At 37.5% G+C, this 25,688-nt stretch overlaps 1 protein-coding gene across 8 annotated transcripts in view; it reads left to right on the top strand.

Moving 5' to 3' along the window:
- The window catches only part of LOC121383139, a 61,032-nt gene extending 46,589 nt beyond the window's left edge, over positions 1 to 14,443 (top strand). For 4 of the 8 annotated variants that reach the window (XM_041512958.1, XM_041512961.1, XM_041512956.1 and 1 more), the window contains 5 exons: positions 237 to 455; positions 1,668 to 1,757; positions 8,674 to 8,886; positions 12,397 to 12,486; positions 13,117 to 14,443. In XM_041512958.1, the coding sequence (XP_041368892.1) occupies positions 237 to 455; positions 1,668 to 1,757; positions 8,674 to 8,886; positions 12,397 to 12,486; positions 13,117 to 14,423 (1,919 nt within the window). In that variant the 3' untranslated portion in view covers positions 14,424 to 14,443. The remainder of the gene's footprint in view (positions 1 to 236; positions 456 to 1,667; positions 1,758 to 8,673; positions 8,887 to 12,396; positions 12,487 to 13,116) is intronic. The other 4 variants (XM_041512959.1, XM_041512960.1, XM_041512963.1 and 1 more) reach the window with 4 other exon arrangements.
- The last annotated feature ends 11,245 nt before the right edge of the window (positions 14,444 to 25,688 follow it).

Here is a 25,688-nt window from a genome sequence, read left to right as displayed (position 1 = left end):
GCCAGTGCTCCACGACTGGTATATCAACGGCAATGGTATGGTGCTATCCTGTCTGTGGGATGGTGCATATAAAAGATCCCTTGCTACTAATGAAAAAATGTAGTGTGTTCCTTAAGACAATATGTCAAAATTACCAAATGTTCGACATCCAATGGCTGATGATTAATAAATCAATGTGCTCTAGTGGTATCATTAAACAAAACAAACTTTAACTTATTATCATGTTTTATTTACAGAACCCTCAAGCACTATATCACTAGCTACATATATGTGTAAACCAGAATATTTTGAGATGGATAGAATGGTCAGTTTTGATATTCAAGCTCCAAAGGCTACAATAACTGTTAAGAAAGAGCATTCTGCCATTGAAGCCATTCACAGACTGTTCAAAGCAACTATGGATGTTAGTGTATTTGATTCAGGGCAGAAGACAAGTGATGTGCAAATTCAGTCAGGTAATAATGTTACAGAGGTCACATCCTTACAATTGAGGGATTGGGAAAGAGCATGAGGTCGGTCCATCGGTCTGTTTGTCCATCTGTCCATCCATCCATTCATGCACTGAAGGGTGGGACGTAGCCCACTGCTAAATTGCTTGCTTGATGCACGGTTGATCGAGGATCGATTCCTGTCCATGGGGCCCATTGGACTACTTTTTGTTCTAGCCAGTGCACCACAACTGGTACATATGTATATCAAAGGCCGTGGTATGTGCTATCCTATCTGTGGGATCGCGCATATAAAAGATCCCTTGCTACTAATATAAAAATACAGGTTTTCTCTCTAAGACTATATGTCAAACTTACCAAATAGTTCATATCCAATAGCCGATGAATGATAAATCAATGTGCTCCAGTTGTGTCATTAAACAAAAACAAACTTTCATTTTATTTAAAATAATTAAAATTGAAATTTAATGAAAACTCTAAAGTCCATATGATAAAGTTTCAACTGGAAAGTTCTGAAACATACAGGGATTCTATGGGGTCTAGTATTTGATTTGTTTTTAAATGTTAAGACATTTTATTAAAAAGGTAAGTACATGTACATGAGCTGTCAAAGTTGGCAGGATTCTTGTTTTTCCCTAATAGAGATATGATTGTTGCTGAAATCAATATGGAAACATTATTCTAAAAGTAATATTTTGAAATTCACCTCTTTCAATCTATGTGTCAAACACTTTATGACCAGTCTAATTCTGCCAGCTTATTGCACACCCAGAACTACTGTATATTATGTCAAAGTCTGGAACTTAATATGAACGTTATTGCTCTGTTGTATTCACAGTACCCACTAGCAGTAATACTGTAACTAGTTAGCTTCCAGCTTAACAAGAAATGGATAGCCAGGTGATGATGAACTTGATATATTTATCCATCATCCATGCATCCATCCATCCATCCATCCATCCATCCATCCATCCATCCATCCATCCATCCATCCATTCATCCATCCATCCCATATATCCACTCACCCATTCATTCATTCATCCATCCATTCATCCTCACTTCCCTTCACCCATACAATGTTACATACGTTCATCATATAGTGAGAAACATTGTGATTGTAGAACATCATAATGTGGTTTGTTAAACAGTTTGTAAAACCTTTAGTAAAGTTCATAGAAAACACTTCTATTGATGGTATTTTTTATGAAACAATTTCAGCAGTTATTCCTGAACCTGTTACCATGGATGCTGCTGTAGTTGATTCACGGCAGGAGGAGACAAACGAGGCCTCGACAGGTGATCCGTCAGGTGATGATGTCACTGGGAGGGCAACATGACTCATCTGTCATGTCTCACTAACCATTTAGTCATATTCTTACCTAACCATTATTTCTAATTTATTCCTTTATTTTTCTCTACCTATTATTTTATTTTCCCAACCTTCATTCATTTATACTTATTTTCGTGCTTCTTTCCTACTAACATGATCTGCAGTCAGTCTGGGATCAAGCCCTGTCAGTGGGCCCATTTGGGCAATTTATCACTGGTGTTTCTAAGGCATGTGCTATCCTGTCTGTGAGATGGTGCATAAAAAAAATCCCTCGTTACTAATGAAAAAATATAGGGGGTTTCCTCTCTAAGACTATACATCAAAAGTACCAAATGTTTAACAACCAATAGCCAATGATTAATAAATCAATGTGCTCTAATGGTGTCTTTAAACAAAACAGACTTTTAACTATCCAATTAAGATTCAAGTAAACTGTCCTGGGTTAGGTCACACCTCAGCTATGTTGGTTGTCTGTCCAGGCCAATGAGTTAGTTGTTAGTTGTTTGTGTCTCAACCAGTGCTTCACAACTCTGTCCTGCTGAGACATTTGGCAGATTAGTGGTGAATTAAGAATGTTCAGAAAAACACATTTTGAGCCTTGATCTAGTTTTATTAAGCAGTTGCTCAACATTCATTTTTTTTAGGAAGATAATTCACTAGTATATTCAATGGCTGTCTTATTTTGATTCTTATTTTACAATCCTGAAATTCATAAATTACTATTTTTATTTAGTACATCTAGCCTTAACAGGGCAGAACTGGTTGTGTCTACTAAATGTTGAGGTATAATATACTGTTATCTGGTGAATGGGAACGTGCACATATAAGATTCTTTTTACAGCTTGGTAAAGGTTGTTTCTGTGGTGACAGTTTGTTTCTTCTCTGACTCTCCAAAGCTCAACCATTCCTTTACTTCATTCCTGCATTTGTTCCATACTGCAACAATAGTCAGGGTTAACTCTGACAGCACTTTGATGGTCCTCCTTAAGTTAAAATCTCTTCATTCGTTGGATGATGTTTTAACCATTCTGTTTTCTTATTAAATTCATTTGTGCATGTTTTTACTTCTTTTGTTTTGTTTTGTTGTTGTTTTCTTTTTTCTTTACATGTATTTATAAAAGTGCATGGCTAAATGTTGTTTTCTTTGGAGTAGGTTAAACATCCTGTATGGTCATAAAATTAATTTGCCCTTATTTTAGATGGTGGTAACTTGAAGCCAGTATTATTAAATCTATTCCCAAAGGTTAAAAATCAGTATGTGCAAACACTGCACAGCTACCAGTGTTACACTACACTAGCCAGAATAATGTTGTATGCAAACATCATTTTTTAAATTAATATATATATATATATACTCGCAGAAAAAAGTTCCTGTGCACCAAATAATTGCATATAGAATATAATTGACTTGAAATCTGGTCATACACATTTCGGTAATGAATGTGTAACCACTCACTTCGATATTCCACAGGTGTCCTATCAATTGCACAAGCTATTCATGCTTTGTGATCACGAGTTGCATTACTAGCAATCTTGGTCACATGCTCCTGTTTGACGTCATTTTTCTTATCATTGGTCTCTAAAACTATTGTATGGATTCTCATCACTCAGAAAAATACTTGTATTGGTATCGGATCGTTGTCAGTGTGATGCCACGCCTCCAAGAAAATGATCTTCGAACGATGGGTATTATTGAGGTTAGAATGGCACAAACGTTGTTGCTAATCATTTTAGTGTTCATTGGTGTTCATGAGAACACTATGCAGTGTCTGTAGAGATGTTCTCGACAGTTTAGGGATATTAGGGATCTTCCATATGGAAGGAGTCAACACCTAAAGTCAAGTTAATAAATTGTCAATATTAAGCGGGTTTACATATGGAATCATTTGGAAATGACAAGTTTAACATCCCAATACATCCCTGAGTTAAGGCCAATCAGTGGAAGAATTGTACACAACCGATTAAGTGATCACAAAGTACGACCATGACCGTCCATCAGTACGTCGTTCTGTTACATCTTCACTGATGGCTCACCAAGCATTGTGTAGACCGTACTTCAAGTTCAGAAGACAGGAGAGGATTACTGTACTTTTAACAAATAAATAGTACATCTATGTAAAACACAATATTTTTAAATTTTTAAAGATAAGTCTCACTGAAATTGTAATGATGCACAGGAACATTTTTCCGTGAGTATATATATATATATATATATATATATATATAATTTAATTTATTTAATTACAAATCTCAATGTACATGCCATTGTATATCTCATAGAGTTTTAATAATTGTTAAACCTGACATATAGATATTCTAAGGTGGTGTTTACAAATTAATGAATTAATCATCTATTACTGGTGAAGCTCTGTATGCTGATGGGTTTCTTGTTCTCTTACCAATTTATTCTATATTTTCTTGTGTTAATCATATTTGATGTCCACTAGCCGGTGCCTATGTGCAGCTATTCTGTACTTCTTTTGGCATTCACAAGAAAACATTATTAAAACCCTCCACAAAATCTTGGTTTAAAAACTTCAAAAATGCTGCTACAGAGGTCCTACCTTTGGTTTGTATTATACTTTTATATGGGACTTGTGATTGGTTGTTTCCACCAAAATAAGCATTGTTGAAATTGAATACTCTGTGATGTGTAAATTAACCTGAAACTGATTGCGCAGCAAGTGTAAGCACTGTAAATGTGTTTTAGTTATGAACAGACATTTAAATTTGTAATTTAAACCTGGTTTTTGAGAATTATATGTAAGAAATGAAATACTATTTGCCCATTTATCTTCAACTGGTTCAAAAACATATCCCACTAGTTTTCACTTTTTGAATACCAGTACATTTTGTGTGTGTGTGTGGGGGGGGGGGGGGGGAGTCATTAAACATTTATTCATTCATTCATTCATTCATTCATTGGTTCATTCATTTTAAAATGTGTAACTGAAGATAAATGGAATCTATAATGGCCACTTACGTTATTTTCAATTTTTATACTAATTTACAGCACTGACAAGCAGTATATCTGCAACTAGTAATGAACCAACTTATCAAGAGATAGATAGAATTTACATTTTTGATAATCAAACTGATAAACCTGCAATAATTGTTTACAAAACCCTATATTTCAATTTCAACTTATTTTCGTGCTTATATCCAATTAAGGTTCAAGCACGCTGTTCTGGGCACATGCCTCAGCTATCTGGGCTGTCTGTCTAGGACAGTGGGTTAGTTGTTAGTTGCTTAGTGATTAGTGAGAGAGAAGAGGGTATAGTGGCCTTACACCTATCCATTGAGCCCTTAAGAACTGCGAACCCCTGTACCTACCAGCCTGTAGTCCGATGGCTTTACCATTGTGCCAATGAGGCCGGTAAAAACCCTATGAAATCATTCCAGGAATGTCTGAGACAACCATGGCTAGTATAGTTGGTTCACAAAATGGCATCACAGACAGAGACAACATTGGGGGTCAGTCAGGTGATGCTGTTGTTGAGATCTTATGGTATATCAGGGTAATAGAGGGAATGTTAAGCTACTTGTAACCATCCATCCATCCATCCATCCATGCATCTATCCATCCATCCATACATCTATACCTCCATCCATCCATCCATCCATCCATCCATCCATACATCCATGCATCTATCCATCCATCCATACATCTATACCTCCATCCATCCATCCATCCATCCATCCATCTCCATCCATCCATCCATCCATCCATCAACCATATCCATCCATCCATCCATCCATCAATACATCCATCAATACATCAACCATTTCCTTCCATGTATTCATGTACTATTCATTTATCTGACCGTGATAAGTGCTGCACGTGTATTCTGCATTCATTCTTTAATTCTTACATTATAGTTACAATTTCCTCCATTTGTTCATTTATCCATGTACTGTAAAGCTAGAAAGTTTTGAAAGCTACCAAGTATTGCAAAACCTGTGAGTGACTACCGCGTGCAGTAGTATGATTATACTTGTTAGGTAACAAAAGACGAAAATATCAGTACAGTCATAAACATTGCTATAATTTAGCCTCTAATTTATGTGCTAAATGTATAAAAATGTTACTTGTGGCAATGACGTTGACATTGAGTTACTAAATACACACAGAGCAAACTGGTGATATGTGCTCATTTAACACTTATGACCAGGGCCCAATTTTGCCTAGTTTTGCACATGAACGTAAATTTACAAGTAAATAACAATTCTTATTATTATTGGCAGTACAACATATATAATATGAAGTACACATATTTCATTTTCTTTAGTCGTTAAAATACTCCATCTTCCGTAATGATGTTATTTTGGGGGCATGAAATAGATGCCAAACTCTTTCAAACATATGACTGGTATAACCGTTTGTCAATGACGTAAACGTTTTGTGAAATTGTCTCCAGCTTTCCAATTAATTAAAACAACACATGGTATGATCTTTAACCCTAGCTCGCTGCTTCAGCAAACCTTGTTGTGTTTTTACAAATAAAACATAAGCTGGGGTTGCAATACATTCTACATGCTATTTTGGCCACTGTTAACCACTTGTAATACTTTCTTGATGCAATACATAGTATATTTACTGTGTTCATTTATCTAACAACGGGTCTTTTTATTTAGTACACTATAGATGATTCTCGCCTTTCACCTGAAAGTTATAATTGAAAGTCTTAGTACTAATTTCATCTGTATAAAATCCTTTGTACTCAACAGATAAATGTCATTGAAATCTGTATGGGAGGAGTATTCCACAGATGAATGTTGCTGAAATCTGTATGGGAGGAGTATTCCACAGATAAATGTCATTGAAATCTGTATGGGAGGAGTATTCCACAGATGAATGTTGTTGAAATCTGTATGGGAGGAGTATTCCACAGATGAATGTTGTTGAAATCTGTATGGGAGGAGTATTCCACAGATGAATGTTGTTGAAATCTGTATGGGAGTATTCCACGGATGAATGTTGTTGAAATCTGTATGGGAGGAGTGTTCCATGGATGAATGTTATTTAAATCTGTATGGGAGGAGTATTTCACAGATGAATGTTATTGAAATCTGTATGGGAGGAGTGTTCCACAGATGAATGTTATTGAAATCTGGATGGAGGAGTGTTCCACAGAAGAATGTTATTGAAATCTGTATGGGAGGAGTATTCCATGGATGAATGTTGTTGAAATCTGTATGGGAGTATTCCACAGATGAATGTTGTTGAAATCTGTATGGGAGTATTCCACGGATGAATGTTGTTGAAATCTGTATGGGAGGAGTGTTCCGTGGATGAATGTTATTGAAATCTGTATGGAGGAGTATTTCACAGATGAATGTTATTGAAATCTGTATGGGAGTAGTGTTCCACAGATGAATGTTATTGAAATCTGGAGGAGTATTTCACAGATGAATGTTATTGAAATCTGTATGGGAGGAGTATTCCACGGATGAATGTTGTTGAAATCTGTATGGGAGTATTTCACAGATGAATGTTAGTGAAATCTGTATGGGAGGAGTGTTCCACATATGAATGTTATTGAAATCTGTATGGGAGGAGTGTTCCACAGATGAATGCTATTGAAATCTGGATGGAGGAGTGTTCCACAGAAGAATGTTATTGAAATCTGTATGGGAGGAGTATTTCACAGATGAATGTTATTGAAATCTGTATGGGAGGAGTATTCCACGGATGAATGTTGTTGAAATCTGTATGGGATGATTATTCCACAGATGAGTGTTGTTGAAATCTGTATGGGAGGAGTATTTCACAGATGAATGTTATTGAAATCTGTATGGGAGGAGTGTTCCACAGATGAATGTTATTGAAATCTGTATGGGAGGAGTGTTCCACAGATGAATGTTATTGAAATCTGTATGGGAGGAGTATTTCACAGATGAATGTTATTGAAATCTGTATGGGAGTATTTCACAGATGAATGTTAGTGAAATCTGTATGGGAGGAGTGTTCCACAGATGAATGTTGTTGAAATCTGTATGGGAGGAGTATTTCACAGATAAATGTTATTGAAATCTGTATGGGAGGAGTATTCCACGGATGAATGTTGTTGAATCTGTATGGGAGGAGTGTTCCACAGATGAATGTTATTGAAATCTGTATGGGAGGAGTACTTCGCAGATAAACGTTATTGAAATCTGTATGGGAGGAGTATTCCACAGATGAATGTTATTGAAATCTGTATGGGAGGAGTGTTCCACAGATGAATGTTATTGAAATCTGTATGGGAGGAGTATTTCACAGATGAATGTTATTGAAATCTGTATGGGAGGAGTGTTCCGCAGATGAATGTTATTGAAATCTGTATGGGAGGAGTGTTTCACAGATGAATGTTATTGAAATCTGTATGGGAGGAGTGTTTCACAGATGAATGTTATTGAAATCTGTATGGGAGGAGTATTCCACAGATGAATGTTATTGAAATCTGTATGGGAGGAGTGTTCCGCAGCCACGACTCAAACTTAAGAATTGGTTACCTACGGCAATTTTGAAATGTTTTTGCCACAGGCAAAATGCTCACCAACGACAGTTTTGAGTCTGCCTACAGCAATTTTAAATCGGTAATGTTTGTAACAAATATAAAAACAAAAAATAGTCAACGGATGGCAATACGTTTTATCCATCAGCAAAACACTGCCATCGGTGAAGCTCCTGACCGACACCAATTCATATTGGGACTATGGCAATTACCGTTTGTACTATCATCCCAATTTAATTCTATCAGACATTCAGTTTATGACCAGTATAGTTCTGCCATCTTTGTAGGCTTCCAGTGTGGTAGGCTGAAGGTTTAACTATGTTCTTTTGTAATATACATAACAAAATCTAAAGTCGGAGACCTTAAACTGTACATTGTTATACGTTTGTATTTACAGTACATACTAACAGTGTCTCTGTGACTAGTAAGGTTCCAGTTTATCAAGAGATAGATAGAATGGACAGTTTCGAAACTGAAGTTCCTAAACCTACAATAATTGTCAAAAAAACTAATTTTGTGAATGAAGTCATTCTAGATGAGGATGAAGTAACCATGGACACCACAGATTCACAGCAGGAGACGAACGGAGCCAAAAAGTGTGATGAGTCAGGTGATGATGTTACTGGGTCTTTGTCTCATATTGGGGAGGAAGGGAGGGAATGTCCATTCATCCATCCTTCCTTTCTTCGGTCAGTCCATTAATTCATCTGTCCATCCTCTGCTTTGAATTCAGTCATCTCATATCTGGGAGGATTGGAAGCGAGCATGGTTGACCTGGCCATCCATTTATCCATCCATCCATGCACTGATCCATCCAGTTATTAAATCATCTATCTTTCCTAAAATGTATTCATGAAACTGATCCATCCATCCATCCATCCATCCATCCATCCATCCATCCAACTATCTATCCATCCATCTATCCATCTATGTATCTGATCCTTAGCAAATATAGACCTGCACAAGACCAAGATTAGAGGAAATTTGTAATACTTTCATGATGCACTACATAGTATATTTACTGTGTTCATTTATCTAACAATGGGTCTTTTTATTTAGTACACTATAGATGATTCTCGCCTTTCACCTGAAAGTTATAATTGAAAGTCTTAGTACTAATTTCATCTGTATAAAATCCTTTGTACTCAACAGATAAATGTTATTGAAATCTGTATGGGAGGAGTATTCCACAGATGAATGTTGCTGAAATCTGTATGGGAGTATTCCACAGATGAATGTTGTTGAAATCTGTATGGTAGGAGTATTCCACAGATGAATGTTGTTGAAATCTGTATGGGAGTATTCCACAGATGAATGTTATTGAAATCTGTATGGAAGGAGTATTCCACAGATGAATGTTATTGAAATCTGTATGGGAGGAGTATTCCACAGATGAATGTTGTTGAAATCTGTATGGGAGGAGTATTCCACAGATGAATGTTGTTGAAATCTGTATGGGAGTATTCCACAGATGAATGTTGTTGAAATCTGTATGGTAGGAGTATTCCACAGATGAATGTTGTTGAAATCTGTATGGGAGTATTCCACAGATGAATGTTATTGAAATCTGTATGGAAGGAGTATTCCACAGATGAATGTTATTGAAATCTGTATGGGAGGAGTATTCCACAGATGAATGTTATTGAAATCTGTATGGGAGGAGTATTCCACAGATGAATGTTGTTGAAATCTGTATGGGAGTATTCCACAGATGAATGTTGTTGAAATCTGTATGGAAGGAGTATTCCACAGATGAATGTTATTGAAATCTGTATGGGAGGAGTATTCCACAGATGAATGTTATTGAAATCTGTATGGGAGGAGTGTTCCACAGATGAATGTTATTGATGGAGGATGTGGTATGTGCTATCCTGTCTGTAGGATGGTGCATATAAAAGAGGTACTAATGGAACAATGCAGCAGGTTTCCTCTCTTAGGCTGTATGTCAAAATTACCAAATGTTTGACATCCAATAACCGATGATATTTTTATTAACAATTGTAGAATTTTACATTGATATTGATCATCATATAACATGTCTTTGACACTCAGCAGCCAATGTGTTTGGGTTTTTTTGTGCTGGGGTGTTGTTAAACATTCATTCTTTCATTCATTCATTCATTTATTCAATCTGACCGTTCCATCAGTGTAATCCATCCATCTATCCATCTACCATCCATTGGATGATCCATCCAGTTATCCAATCAGTTTATAACTTTATATGTTTCTGTATTCATTTCATACATAAATTTATTTTCCAGTTTGCTTATATTTTTAAAAACTTCATTTACATACTTTAATCATTCATTCAATCCTCTGTCTTTTCAACCTGTCTAAAATCTGTTACAATCATTAAGACAATGTCCTGCAAAACTAGATTTGTTCGTCTTATTTTAGCTATGTATTAACAGGTGTATCCAAATTATTTTGGGGGTGTTCTAATGCATCTAAAATACATTTGGAAATTTAGTTTTTTGACAGCAGTGTAAGCAAGTAGGATGTCAGCTTTTCTTCTGTCAGATATTCATAACCTGACCATTCTGGTTCTGCCAGTCTTATTTGATATCCATGGTACCAGCCCACAGTATTCTCGACTCTGTCTTTGTGTCATCCAGCCAGTTCACCATGACTGGTGTATCAAAGGCCATGGTATATGCTATCCTGTCTGTGGGAGGGTGCATACAAAAGATTCCTTGCTACATGTACTAATGGAAAAATGTAGCAGGTTTCCTCTCTAAGACTAATGTCAGAATTACCAAGTGTTTGACATCCAATAGCCGGTGATTAATTAATCAGTGTGCTCTAGTGGTGTTGTTAAACAAAACAAACTTTGTGTCAGAAATTCTTCTTGAACATCATAATAATTACAAACATTGTATGATTTGTACATGCTGCTTTTTTTTGCTTTTTTTTTCTCATTCTTAACATATGTATGAGTAGTATGACTAACTGGTAGGGTAGAATATTCAGATTTGATGGAAGTTGTCAGAGCAATAGAATCTGTCACCATCGTAAGATATAGATACAGCAATTCCAACCCAAGTAACAGAATGTTTTTGGGAGGGCTGAAGTTTACCAAGTCATCTACTGGGTCATCTTGTGTCTTGGAGGAGGGGATCGAGACAAAGAATTTCGTCAATCAATTATCTATAAATCCATCCTTCCAGTAATACGTTGGTGACATGCAGTTCATCTATTTATCAACCATGCATGCATTTTCATGTATTTTCCTTCCTTTGTATTTTAAATATGGTTACAAAACACTTCTTTAAAAACAAAATACAGTGATACCATTGGTATTGATTGTTGGAATGCTCCCAGCAACCATGGACACTAAGTACATATTGCATATGATTCAGAACAGGAGACAAAACAAACCACAAATGGTTTATCAGACAAGTGATTCTGCAAAATTCTCATGCGATATCAAGAAAGTGTTGAGGAAATTAAAATATTAATCTATCAATAGGTGTATCCAACCACTATTTCTACTAACATATTGTGTTATTCATTTCTTTTCAGTTGGTAACATATTCTAAACATCTGCACCAGTTGACATAATTTTCATGATGTGCCTACTTGTTTATTTCATTAATCCATTAACTATCAATTCAGTAGTTTATATGCCTATCTGTTTGTGAGATTAAACCCTGCATTTAACAAAAAGGTTGATACATTACAAATTGGTATGAATTGGAATATTTATACCAAAGCCGTGAATGGAAAATCAGCTTTTCAATATATCATTTTGTATTTATAGGTTTGTGGTTATACTTTTTCTACTGACAATCTTCATGAAATGTCCATTTTGATCTCTTTTTTTCTCTCTCTCTCACTCTCTCTTCAAAATAGCTATCTTTCAGTTACAGTTATTGTAAGGACAGGTTTCGGTGTTAATTGTACAGTATATACTTCCACACATGATATGATCAGTAATTCAGTAGTTCAGTACTACTAATCCTCACATTCACAGAATGACTGGTTGTCACCAAGTTCAGAATAACATGTTTGATAGGGATTTTGGGGTGGTTATTGTTTGGGGGGGGGGGGGGGGGGGGGGGGTTCTGTTTTGCTAATTTCTTTGTCTGTTTTGCTAATACTGTTTGTGGTAAACTTTCAGCATTTATTTCAGGAATGTGTCAAGTGGACTCCACTATAAAAGATTCCCAACAAAAGGATACAAGTGACATCCACGTGGATGTTCAGTCAGGTGATGCTGCTGTGTGTTCTTGTGCAGGGATGAAAATAAAGCTGATAATGTTACAACTATTTATCACCCTTATATTCATCCTACCCATTTGTTCCTTATCTCAGACATCCATCCATTCATCCATCCATCAATCCATCAATCCATCCATCCATCCATCCATCCATTTGTCCTCTTCATTTATCTGGGTGAAGATGAGGGAATAAAATTGATTCTGTACATCAGTTTTGTTTCAACCAATTCATATGTCCCATATACCATCTATCCATCCATTCATCCATCCAATGTTTTCATCTCCTAATATCTAGGTGAATATGATGGAATGAAGCTGATCCATGCTGTCTGTCTATGTCTTTGTATTTAATATCTTTTTCTATGCATTGGTTGTGTAACAGGTTTTTTGTTATTTATTTGTTGAATCATTGTTATTTGAAAAATCTTTAAAAATGTAAACAAAACAATTCTTTGCAGATGTTGGCTTTTATTTGTTTGGTAGGTGACAAATCTGGTTTTGCCGTATTCAGTATCTACAGTATCAGCATACAGCCATAATGGATACTTTTTATGGAATAGCATCGGACATAATTTTAAGACATTGTACACTTCACAACATCATTTGTCTTTATTTTTCAGGTCCAATAATCAGCAAAGTACCAGTCGTTGAAGATACAGTGAAAGAAGCAGAAAAGCCAGAAACGAAACCATTAACAGACACTGTTCCAACTGATTCCGAGCTGATGAAGGCAGACGAACCCGAAACGTGTTCTCCAGCACTTTATGTTGCTCCAGAGTACCCGTCTCCTGATGTCTGGCCAGAAGTCAGTGAAGCAGCGTATGAGCTGGCCAGTATGCCAGCATCCAAAGAGGAAACTGAGCAGGCTTCAAGTTCTGAACAGTTGATCCAAATCCCCACCTCGACCTCGAGGAGCAAGTCGAATGGGAAGGAGTCTGACCGTGAGTCTCTGGTCCGGAAGATGATGGACGACACCAAGAATGTGCAGTCGCCCGCTCCCCCTCCTCCGTCACCGGAGCTGAAGGGTCTGAAGAAAGCTGAGAGCGCTCAAGGGAAGTCTCATGACTCGCTGGTGATGGAGCCTCTGTACGAGGAGTGTGGCGAGGTGGTCGATTCCCTCGCGTCTGCACCAGCTGCTGGTGAGTCTCCGGTGGAAGACGATCCGGGGACAGCGACCTACGTATCCCATGTTGCACCTCTAGGCAGTAGCCACAGAGGAAATGAAATGACGGAACACTCGTTTGTGAATGTTGACATTCCAGCAGATATGCCACCTGGCAGTGACAAGACAAATGGTGACGGGACGGTTAGGTCGTCTCTCAAATCGGATGCGGATGGCACGACGTATCGGTCGAATATTCCCAGCTCTGCGGGTGTCTCTGCAGCTGGCTACATCACCGAGCGGACTCTGACGGGTGAAATAGCATCAGACGAGTGTGAAGACTCCTCTCCTGACCTTCTCTTTAAAGGAAGAATGCCAGTTAGTAAAACTACAAATGGAAGCATGACCCAAGGTGTGCTGCCAGAAACATCAAAACGTGAGGTGTTGGAGGACAGCGAATCAACCACGGATACTGAGAAAATTAACATGGAACCCAGACCTTGTAATGCACCAAGAGAAATTGATGGAGCGGAATCTGATTTCTTCATGGGTGAAGCAGATATCATCCGGACTTCTACTGACAATGATGATGATCAAGGGCAGGACATTCAAGTGTCTGATCCAGTGGATGCTGACAGCTCCGAGTCGAAGATGAACACCGAGGCTCCGGTCAGCAATGAACGAGTAGCAGGTGAGACTCCTGGTGGAGATGTCAGGGAGGAGGAGGAAGTTGTTACTGGTCAGGTGGAGGAGCAGGCTGGTGATGCTGCAGGTGAGGGGGAAGCAAAGGACACAGACCAGGACATTTCTAATGAACAACACTAAAACACAAGAACAGCTGAGCTTTAAAAGAAACCAGTTAAGAAGACACGACCAAAGTTATGCATTTTTATATTATACATATACACAATAATATGTTTCTTATCATTTTATTACACAGATTTTATTTGTATACAGGGAAACCAAAAATATTTTACACTGATAATAACATATTGAAAAAAGATATCTGAAAAAATGCCCTTTTTTTTTACGTAGTTTTTTTTTACACTTGATGTGAAAAATTTACCACATAATTTATTTACACTTGATGTGCAAATATTTTTTTCTCCTCTCTCACCTAACAAACCCAACATGGAAGGAGAGGAGGGCTGTACCCTCCCTTAATTTACTTTTTTGTTTTGATACATATATGTATATTATATATACACAGTCGGACCTCATTACAAAGAGATTTGTTTTTATAGAGATTTGTAAATGTGTACGGCATCAACCCTTGCAATGAAGAAAATGTCCGCAGCAAAAAAACATGCCATTGAAAAAACCCTGAATATAGTCCCAAGGCAAAAAAAAAAATGCTGTGAAGAATTAAAAGCTCCATGACAATCTCGATGGCATTGCCGATTGCCATGTGCAGTTGTAGGGTTTGGGGCAGAAACAGGTACCAGTCATAGACATCTTTAAACAGTCAGTGACTGACAGTCAATGAACTTTGATGTATTGTAATTAACAGATGTAATAAAACATTTGAAAATAATTGAATATTGAGTTTCAGTTTAACCATATTTGAAAATTGTATCAGTCTTCTGTTATAATTTCTGTTATGTTGTAATAACTATTAAGCAGTATTTTTCCCAACATCATTATGGCAAAAGAGATAATTCATGACAAATTTGCTACAATGGCAAATTTAATACAATGACAGAGTGATCCTGGGATTGTAATGAGGTCTGACTATATACTTATTTTATATTTATACTTGTGACTATTCCTACAGGCCAGCCTGACTTGTGTTTTAAACAGTCCTGGCTAACACACATTCTATTAATATACAATATATTTGTAGTGTAGATGTATGTTGTTGTTTTTATAACACTTGCACTTTGGATGGATGTACATGACACTGTATATAAACTGTATGAATGTGATGTTAAATTGTGCTTTTTCTGTTCATGTAAAATGTGGGATGATGGACCCATCTTCTACAGCGACCACCCCTACACCACCCATCTCCAGTACTGTTATCTTGTTGGACCTACTAGTAAACATCTGTTCTTCTACACCCACCACCCCTACACCACCCATCTCCAGTACTGTTATCTTGTTGGACCTACTAGTAAACATCTGTTCTTCTACACCCACCACCCCTACACCACCCATCTCCAGTACTGTTATCTTGTTGGACCTACTAGTAAACATCTGTTCTACACCCACCACCCCTACACCACCCATCTCCAGTACTGTTATCTTGTTGGACCTACTAGTAAACATCTGTTCTTCTACACCCACCACCCCTACACCACCCATCTCCAGTACTGTTATCTTGTTGGACCTACTAGTAAACATCTGTTCTTCTACACCCACCACCCCTACACCACCCATCTCCAGTACTGTTATCTTGTTGGACCTACTAGTAAACATCTGTTCTACACCCACCACCCCTACACCACCCATCTCCAGTACTGTTATCTTGTTGGACCTACTATTTATTTTATGTTAAAGGGACAGACCCTAGTTTTTAAACACTAAGGCATATTTTTCACTATTACAACCATTTACAATCACTGAAATCAAACCATTACTTATATATTATTGTTTAGATAATCCATTTCTGTATAACCTAAGTGTTTCTGGTCATCCTGGTGTTTCTAATACCATAAAATGCATTTTTCATATTTTTTAAAACGCATGTGCGTCTGAGAAGTAACAGTTATTAGTCTACTTTTTAATGATATTTCACCATATCAACATCACAGACTCTTGTTTCACTCTTGTAACGTGATCCAAATGTGTTACAGGTTTGTAAGTTAACCAGACTTAGTGTCCATTACACAGGTTCAAACTAGGGTCTGCATCTTTAAGCTGCAATGTTAAGAATATCGGACTACAGTGAACACTAAAATATCTACATATATATAACTGTCAGCTGTAACATTAAATTTAGTTGTTTTAAAGTGATTATCACATACTGAGATTGAGGAAAATTACCAGTTCATATATTGATTATCAGTTCACAGAAGTGAGCGTTTGTAATCAAGTAAACCATTTCTATTACAAACTAACCATAATCCTAACTAACAGTTAGTTTGGTCTTTAATATATTTCAGCTTTTAGAATAGATCATCCAGTTTACCCATGTCAAATCATGGATTTCTTTTGTATCTACCTACAGTTAATATATATCTATTTTATTATTACTTTTACTGTACCAATCTAATATAGCCTGAGTACTCTGACTGTAAGAGAGCTAGACGGACATTTGGATAGAGAGTGTATAACTGTAATGAGAGTGTATAACTGTCCGTCTAGCTCTGTGAGAGTCAGAGTACTTGGGCTACTGTCTAATAATACAAGGTGGTCAAAATACTTATTCACAGATTTACTATTCTTGCACATGGTTGTATTTTTAAAATCTTTGTTAAAGATCAGAAAACAATGCAAAGTTGAAACTTTACAGAGGTAATTATAGAGGAAATACAATAGTTTGAGGTTTGCATCAATTTAAGGAAACATGTTTTGGGATGGCAGGACAAGACTGCAGCTTTAATATTAACTGAATATGACATGCATTTACTTTCATAGTTTTGTTTACAAAATATGTCTCCATAAAAAGACTTTTGTTTTTGTTTAAAACATCTCTTCCATTACCGATTATGTATTATTTTTGGGCTGTGTGTGTGTGTGTGCCAAATTTGAGCAATAGTGATTAGTAAATGTTGCCATATATGTTGGAAACTGGTGGGCGACCAGTGGTACACCTATTGAAAGGGAAATTAATAAATAACCTACACCCCAGTTGCTGCCATCTTCCCACAGATATGCAGACCAGTCAGTCTTCCTGGATTCTGTGAGAGTCTCCCAGGATGTGTCGTATAGTGGATATAGACTGTGATATCTTAACACCGCTGCCTCTCACAAACAAGCTGTGATAATGGTAATCTTCTTTACTTTAAAGTTCAATTTATACTGCAATTTAGAAACTGTCTTGAGTTCCCTGCTGCTGTAATATGTTTCCAACTAACAGAGCTGTTTAAACAACTGAAACTGTACATATATTTTCCGGGTCAGAATATCTGAGACTGTTCATCGTGTATTCTTGATATCTGAATACTTGTAGTAGCCTAAATGTATTTTCTTCCAAATAATTTCATAATCGTACTACACAATTGTGAACTAAAATGACATTTAGCAACTACATGTATATATACAGTTGGAATGATGGGAAACATTAAGTATAAAGACATTGATAATCTAAACCAAAAATTGCATTTAATATTTAATTTTAGTCATTAAAAAGACTATAATAATTTTATATTTTAAAAAAAGAAAGGAAAAGCATATCTGCCCACATTGAGGATAACGTCAAGGCTCTGGTTTTGTTGGGTTGGTGGGGGGGGGGGGGGGGGGGGGGGTGTCATTGGCAACAAAAAAACCCACAACCTTTATCCCATAAACATTTATGATAAATGATGTATGGCATTTCCAATGTCCAGAATATTTAAAATAAAATGTCACCCCTACTGCCATTTTGAAAACATTTGGATGAAAATGTAGGATTTATTTTATTATGGCCTAATGACCGGGAACTCATGACCGTATTTTTAAACTACTTTAATATTTGATTGTCAGTTAATTCTCAGTGATGCATATACATTTATTTAATATACCTTTATTTAATATACCTTTATTTATGTATTTATATCTGTTGTGAAAGACCCCACTGTTCTGTGTGTACTATTTTATGGCAGCAATGGTTTGCAGTGGTATTACTTATTTAAGCTTCCATCATTTCCTTACGTAGATGCAGATACTTTGTGTGTATTAAACTGTGAAGATATATATATTTGTCTATGCATGTAATAAACAACAATACTGTGATACATATGTTTTTTTTCTCTTTTTTTTTCTTTTTTTTCATATTTTGTGTGGGCGGGATTGGAATGTTTAAAAATGTCCTTATTAAAATACTCAGAATGATTGCTCTTTGATATACAAGTAACCGCACACGACACCACTAGAGCACATTGATTTATTAATCAGAGGCTATTGGATGTCAAACATTTGGTAATTGTCTCACAGAGGAAACCCGCTACATTTTTCCATTAGTAGCAAGGGATCTTTTATATGCACCATCCCACACAGGATAGCACATACCACGACTGGAATGAGAAATAGCCCAATGAGCCCGCCGATGGGGATCGATCCTAGACTGACCCCACTGGGCTACGTCCCGCCCCTAAACCGCCCAAGAGGCAGCGCAGTAAATATGTTTTATATGAAAGTACTTTGTATACCTCTGTGTGTGTCTGTGTGTCTGTGTGTGTCTGTGTGTGTGTGTGTGTGTGTCTGTGTGTGTGTGTGTGTGTGTCTGTGTGTGTCTGTGTGTGTGTGTGTGTCTGTGTGTGTGTGTGTCTGTGTGTGTCTGTGTGTGTGTGTCTGTGTGTGTCTGTGTGTGTGTCTGTGTGTGTGTGTGTCTGTGTGTGTGTATGTGTGTGTGTGTGTCTGTGTGTGTGTGTCTGTGTGTGTGTACACGTGTGTGTGTGAGTGTGTGTGTGTCTGTGTGTGTGTGTGCGTGCGTGTGTGTGAGAGTGTGTGTGTACGTGTGTGTGTGAGTGTGCGTGTCTGCGTGTGTGTGTGTGTGTGTGTGTGTGTGTGTGAAGCAGGTAAATGTATTTTTCGTGTGTTAGCTCGGTTCCTGGATAGATCTATGGCCTATTCTGCGTATTGATGAACCGAACATTGCATTATGACGAAACCGTACACCACATGTAAAACTGTCGAGACAAAACCGTGAACCGTGATCCCTACCAACATGTTTTCAAACTTTTATAACATCAAATTAAATACTGCCACTGCGACAAGTATGATTGTGTAAAGTATTAAATAAAGATTACACTAAAATAACAAATAAAGTAATCTGTCCACAAAAGCTCACAAAAAGGTATTCCAAAGTCAACATTTTACCTATAACTTATAAACATTACATGAGTTGTATTTAAAAATCAACTTTTTCCATATGTTTTTTTATGAACACAACAAAGGACATGGGGGGCCTATTTATTTCAGTTCATCTAAAGCCGGAAACATCTTAAAATATACCGGTAAAAAGGTAAAATCAGATGAACTTGTACCACTGGTCTTACGGTGACGCCCATTCTATCGATAGTGGAAATGTGACCAGTTTCGCTCGTTGTGGAAGTAATGTTCAGTGAATCGGCTATTCTCGGACAATGCACTCGTATCGTTCATTCATTTCATTTCAAGTTATTTTCGTGCTTATATCCAGTTAAGGTTCAAGTATGCTGTCCTGGAAACACACTTAAGCTATCTGGGCTGTCTGTCCAGGACAATGGGACTCGTATCGTGTTACGTCACCTTTATATACGTTTTAATCGAGTCTGATAAATGCATAGGCGTCCGGGCTGACCCTTTTTTTCTTCTTTTTTTTTCTCTTTTTTTTTCTTTTTTTTTTTTTGGGGGGGGGGGGGGGGGAGCTGATTTTTGCCAGAATTAAACAAAAGTGCCCGAATCTGGATTACAACGTTTATTCATATTAGCATTATTGCCAAACAGCTATATAGCGATACAAATGAATCGCCATTTTGTTTAGAATAATGAAAATACATAGTGAAAATTGTTCAGGCCAGCCCATTTTGCCCAAATTCCTCTATTGTTTTTTCCCGAATTTGAGGATGTTCTCCAGGACCCCCCCCCCCCCCCCCCCCCCCCCCGTCGCGTAAGCTTATAGATAAATGGGATCTAACGGCCACTCGTGTAGTCTTGTCTTTGTGTACAGTTTGTACAGTAGGCTTTAATATAAGAAAAGGAATGTAACATTAAAGCAGAACTATCTACTATATTTTTAACATTTATGTATTTGGAATAGACAAGCAACTCTCTTCCCCTTGGCACGCCAATCCATTTTCTGTAGATTTTATTTAGTCTAGGTCATATTCAAATGCTTCTTTGCCTGGCGTAACCTCACAATGTAACCGAACATGCAAATACATGAGAGGTATGAAAGCTATGTTTGAAACAAGATGGCTGCCTTCAACCAATGGCATTTGAATATTACAGGAGGTTGGCAAATTGTCGATTATGGCTTTATTTCTCTTTGTAGTTTGAATTAGTAAAAGATAAATGTAATAGGAAAGCACTTGTTTTAAAATGCTAGTACATGTATATAGTAAAAGTGAATGTTTTGGGCCTCGCTTGGAGGGCATATTACAACACAACGGTTTCTACTAGTCCGAATCAGTTTCTACTAGTCCAAATCAGACGTAGCAATGTTATTAATTGGGTCCGCCTTGGGTTAGGTTTCTGCGTGCCTGGAAAGAGTGACTACAGCTATAGTGATATCATGGCACAATTGACAAACTGCTGTTAGTTGTTCACTTCTGACAGTGCTGACTGTTAATTGTTTACTATATACTGTTTACATGACCATTTGTGAATTCGCTCATTTAAACTAAAAAGAAAAAGGGGGAAAGGTAATAAACGCGTTATAACAGTGTGGACGGAATCTAACAGATGGTAGAGCGCTTGACTGAGGTGCTTGGGTCGGTCGATCGAATACCATTGGTGGACTCATTCTTCGGTTGGGTTTTTCCATTCAAACCAATGCCCCACGATTGGTACATCAAAGACCGTGGAATGTTCTGTTCTAATGTGTGAGTATTGTGTTTGTTAGTTTTGTTTAACGACACCATTAGAGCACATTCATTATTAATCATCGGTTATTGGATGTCAAACATTTGGTAATTTTGACATATAGTTTTAGAGAGGAAACCCGCTACATTTTTCCGTTGGTAGCAAGGGATCTTTTATATGCATCATCCCACAGACAGGATAGCACATGCCATTGTATTTCATATACCAGTCGTGGTGCATTGGCTGGAATGAGAAATAGCCCAATGGGCCCACCGATGAGGATAGATCCCAGACTGACCGTGCATCAAGCGAGCGCTTTACCACTGGGCTGTGTCCTGCCCCCTAATGTGTGAGTAGTGCGTATAAAAGATCCCTTACTGCTTATGAAAAAAATGCAGCAGGTTTCTCTACGACTACCGTTGTATGTCAGAATTATCAAATGTTTGACATGCAACAGCCGCTGATTAAATCAGTCTGCTTTTGAGATGTCGTTAAACAGACACTTTAAACTTGATGAAGCGGAATTACACGGACTGATTTCAGAATTGATTCTTACGCCATCAACTATCTTACTGTCAATGAGCAGACAGATTATACAAATACCGCGGTAGACAGTTTGATTCGATTACTAGCAGAAAGAGTGAAATATAATAACTTGATTCGTTATCATCACTGAGCCAGTCGGTGTGGTAATATTTCATATTCCAGTCTGGGTGTACTGTTTAGAACTACTAATATTTTGAAAACTCACCTTGTGGTTGAGGAGATATGCGTTTGCAGGATGGCTAGTAGTCTTGCCAATATTTGCCGTTGCATGTTTTTAAACAACATAACCAAATAAGTTGGAACAACCATTATGCACGTACACATCTGTTTGCTCAAACTTAAAAACAATATCTCTGTCTCTCTCTCTGTCTCTCTGTCTCTTTCTCTGTGTCTGTCTGTATCTGTGTGTCTCTCTCTCCCTCTCTCCTGTCTGTCTCTGTTTCTCGGTCTGTCTCTCTCTTTCTTTCTCTCTCCCTTTCTCTCTCTCTCTCTCTCTCTCTCTCTCTCTCTCTCTCTCTCTCTCTCTCTCTCTCTCTCTCTCACACACACACACACACACACACTTTCTCTCTCGTCGTGGTATATGTCCCGTCTGTGGGACAGTACTTATAAAATATGCCTTGATGGGGGGGTTTTCAGTGGTAATGTTTTATATAACGACAGCGGGTTTCCTCTTCCCTCATGTACTTCCCCATATGCATGTTTAGGACATGTCACGACCTTTGAGGTTAGTCGTAGAGCACAATTTAAGAAATCTCAAACTTATTTTAACGGTAGGATCACACGGCAGTTGACCTGATAATGGCCAAGTTACTTGACTTGACATGACTTGAAATATACACTACGTTCCTATTCAGGTACCGCTTGCTATCAGAGGCCGTTTTGTAGACATTTTAAATTGATAGCGTTAACTAAAATTACTGTAACAGTTTTGATTTGGTTTGGTTTGGTTTGATTGGTTGGTTGGTTGCTTGATTTTCTTCTTATTTATGGACATGCAACCATAATTCAGTTGTACCTAAATATCATAGCATAAATCTAAGACTTACTAGAAGGGGCCCAGTAACATTAGGTTATGTAGTTCGGCGTCGTTCATAAACAACATTCCTCATACAAAGGCAGTGCTCATTTCTTTACCAAAACGTAGGATGGGGAGGGGCTGCCACCTTAATCCACGCATGATGTGAGTAGTTGAATAAAGTACTTTTTGAAAGAAAAATGCAATGTCTTGTTAGGCCATTGATTAGGTCAAATGCCGTGCGTCCATTCGTGCAGAGGCAGTGGACTAGCCGGGGAGGTGGAGGACATAGGTGCCACGCCCACCTCAAATACATCTCCCCCACCACCACCACCTTTTTATTTTTTCAGTGTAGTCCCCTCTCCTCCCCCATTTCAAGGCATTTGTGAGTTTCCCCCAATATAAAATTAGGACTATGCCAAAACACCGAGGAACGCACAGCACAAGATGCGAGCTATCTACCTCTGAGCCACGTCCTGTGTCCCGAGGTCATCAACGACGAACATCCAACATGATCAAATTTAAAACAAGCTATGTTTTCAAAAAGATTTTTTTATTTCCTGCATCACCTTAAATCTGTAGTGAGTGTACATGTATATTATTTTCCCTTTCAAAATATTACAAAGAACTTGACAAATGTTATAATGCGTTTGCAAAATCCAGCGTTAATGGATAACCCAAACCTTATTATTAATAGAGCAATACTGAAGAGGCAGCGAAGTAAATCAAATCCTATGATCCCATTAGTCGAGCCTTGGTTTAACTTTTATGCATACAAGACAAAGAAAATGGATTTTGTTACCTAGATACATGAAATGGCAAACGCCTTATAATTGACAGTAGTCTTAATAGTACTACTGGGATGCGTTTAGGTTGGACTAAATTGTTTCTATTAATCTTTTTGGGCACCTGGAATTGCTTTCATTTAATCTTTTTTAAGGGCATATAAACTACGTAATTTTTATTGTTTTATTTACTTTTTTGGAATTAACCAGTCACAAATAAGCGTCACACTAAATTAACTAAAACTATTAAAAATATCAAAATTTTCCACTATCCCCTTTTTATAAATAATTCAAAATTGACCCATTAATAAGTACTTTTTCTGTCCCACACTCGACCACTGGCCATGCCAGAGACTGGGTGTGGGAGAGACGTGCCTGAACCTTAATTGGATAGAGGCACGTTAATCGAGTTTACGAGTACGAGTACTATTGGAACTAAGTTCACCTGAATCACATACATCTTGAAACTATTTCATTTTCTTTCCCAATGTTAAAAGTTATTTTGTTTAACGACACCATTAGAACTTGAACTATCTGTACATGCCCTATACCACTTGGGTGTTAAGGCATGTCCATCCCGGGTCCGCTTTATGGGTTGGCCAGTGATCCGACCCTGGACAGAAACTCCCATTTGTTACACGTCCCATTACTTACACACCTTTTAACAACATAGGTCATAGTTGAATGAACTGCGAATCCTATACCTTCTACTTCGTATGCTATAGTAGACTCACCTTCTATTACCAATTAACAGAGGCCCCCCCTAAATTTTGCGATAGTTATAATTTTATTATATATTAATTTTCATATTTTTACGATCCCCTTCCAAACCTCCCCCAAAGTTCCCTTGGCATTCCACCTCATGTCACTGCCCCCCCCCCCCCCCCCCCCAGTGGACTGTCTGGATCCGCCACTGATTAAGACACAATAAGAGAACATATATTCTCGCCACTCATTGAAGTTCTAGTCATTAATTAGTAGTAGAAGAAAAAACCCTTGACAACTATGTTAGCTTGTCCGTGTTATTTTTTACATTATTTAGAGTTTCATTTCCGGTTCGTGAGTACTGGCTTATTACGGCATACTACAGTCATGTGTGCGATATTCACACTGTAAACGTTTATCTCATGCGCTTGGATGTTTTAGTTTAAACACGCATTATTTTCCCGATTTACAGTATGCATATTAATTTATAAATGCATACATGTATTATGTACCAATGTGATTAGTTTGATGGGATAGAGTTGAATTGAATTGAACAGTTGAATTGGACTAGACTGTTCCACTGAGGTTATAGAGGTTTGCTTAATTAGTTCCTAAGCTGACTGTGTAAGAACTGGAAATATGGAGGTGTGTAACAAATGGGATGTGTAACAAATGGGAGACAACCAAACTACCATTAGAACACACTAATTATGTTAATCATTGGTTACTAGATGTGAAACATCTTCAGACGAAATATGCTACATCTTCAGACGAAATATGCTACATCTTCAGAAGGAAATATGCTACATTTTCCCAGTAGCAGTGTTTTCCCACAGACAGAATAGAACTACATTTACAACGACCTTTGATATGCCAGTCGTGGGACATTAGTTGGGTCAAAAAACATGCAATGGTTTCGCAAAGGTGTTTTAGTCTTACAACCAAAGCAACTCAAGCGAGGGCTCTACCGAATGGGCTAAATCCTGCCCCCTAGTTCATGTTAAAGCACGCTGATCTGGACACACCCGGGCTATCTGTTCAAAACAGACAAACCGTAGTGAAGTTTATGTAATGACCGTAAACTGAAATCTTCCCTATTGAACATTCGCTTCCAGGCGAAGCTGGTATTGCGATTCGAACCCTGTACCTAACAGCATCAACGACATTGTCCTGCGTTTGCTGAACTCACTGAGAGAGCATTTAATAATTACATATTACATACATTTTCTTCTTAAGAATATAACTTTCTCTATATTCAGTGTATTTCTCACCATTCAACATTTTACCTCCAAATATGTCCTATGTTTAAAACAACAACAACATGTATTACGAAGTAAAATGGAGTTTGAACTACTGCTAATACTAAGACGACTACAAAAACAAACCACA

This window comes from Gigantopelta aegis, chromosome 10 (assembly GCF_016097555.1).
Source record: "Gigantopelta aegis isolate Gae_Host chromosome 10, Gae_host_genome, whole genome shotgun sequence".
Classification (NCBI taxonomy): Eukaryota; Metazoa; Mollusca; class Gastropoda; order Neomphalida; family Peltospiridae; genus Gigantopelta; species Gigantopelta aegis.
This window is presented reverse-complemented; position numbering and strand designations above follow the sequence as displayed.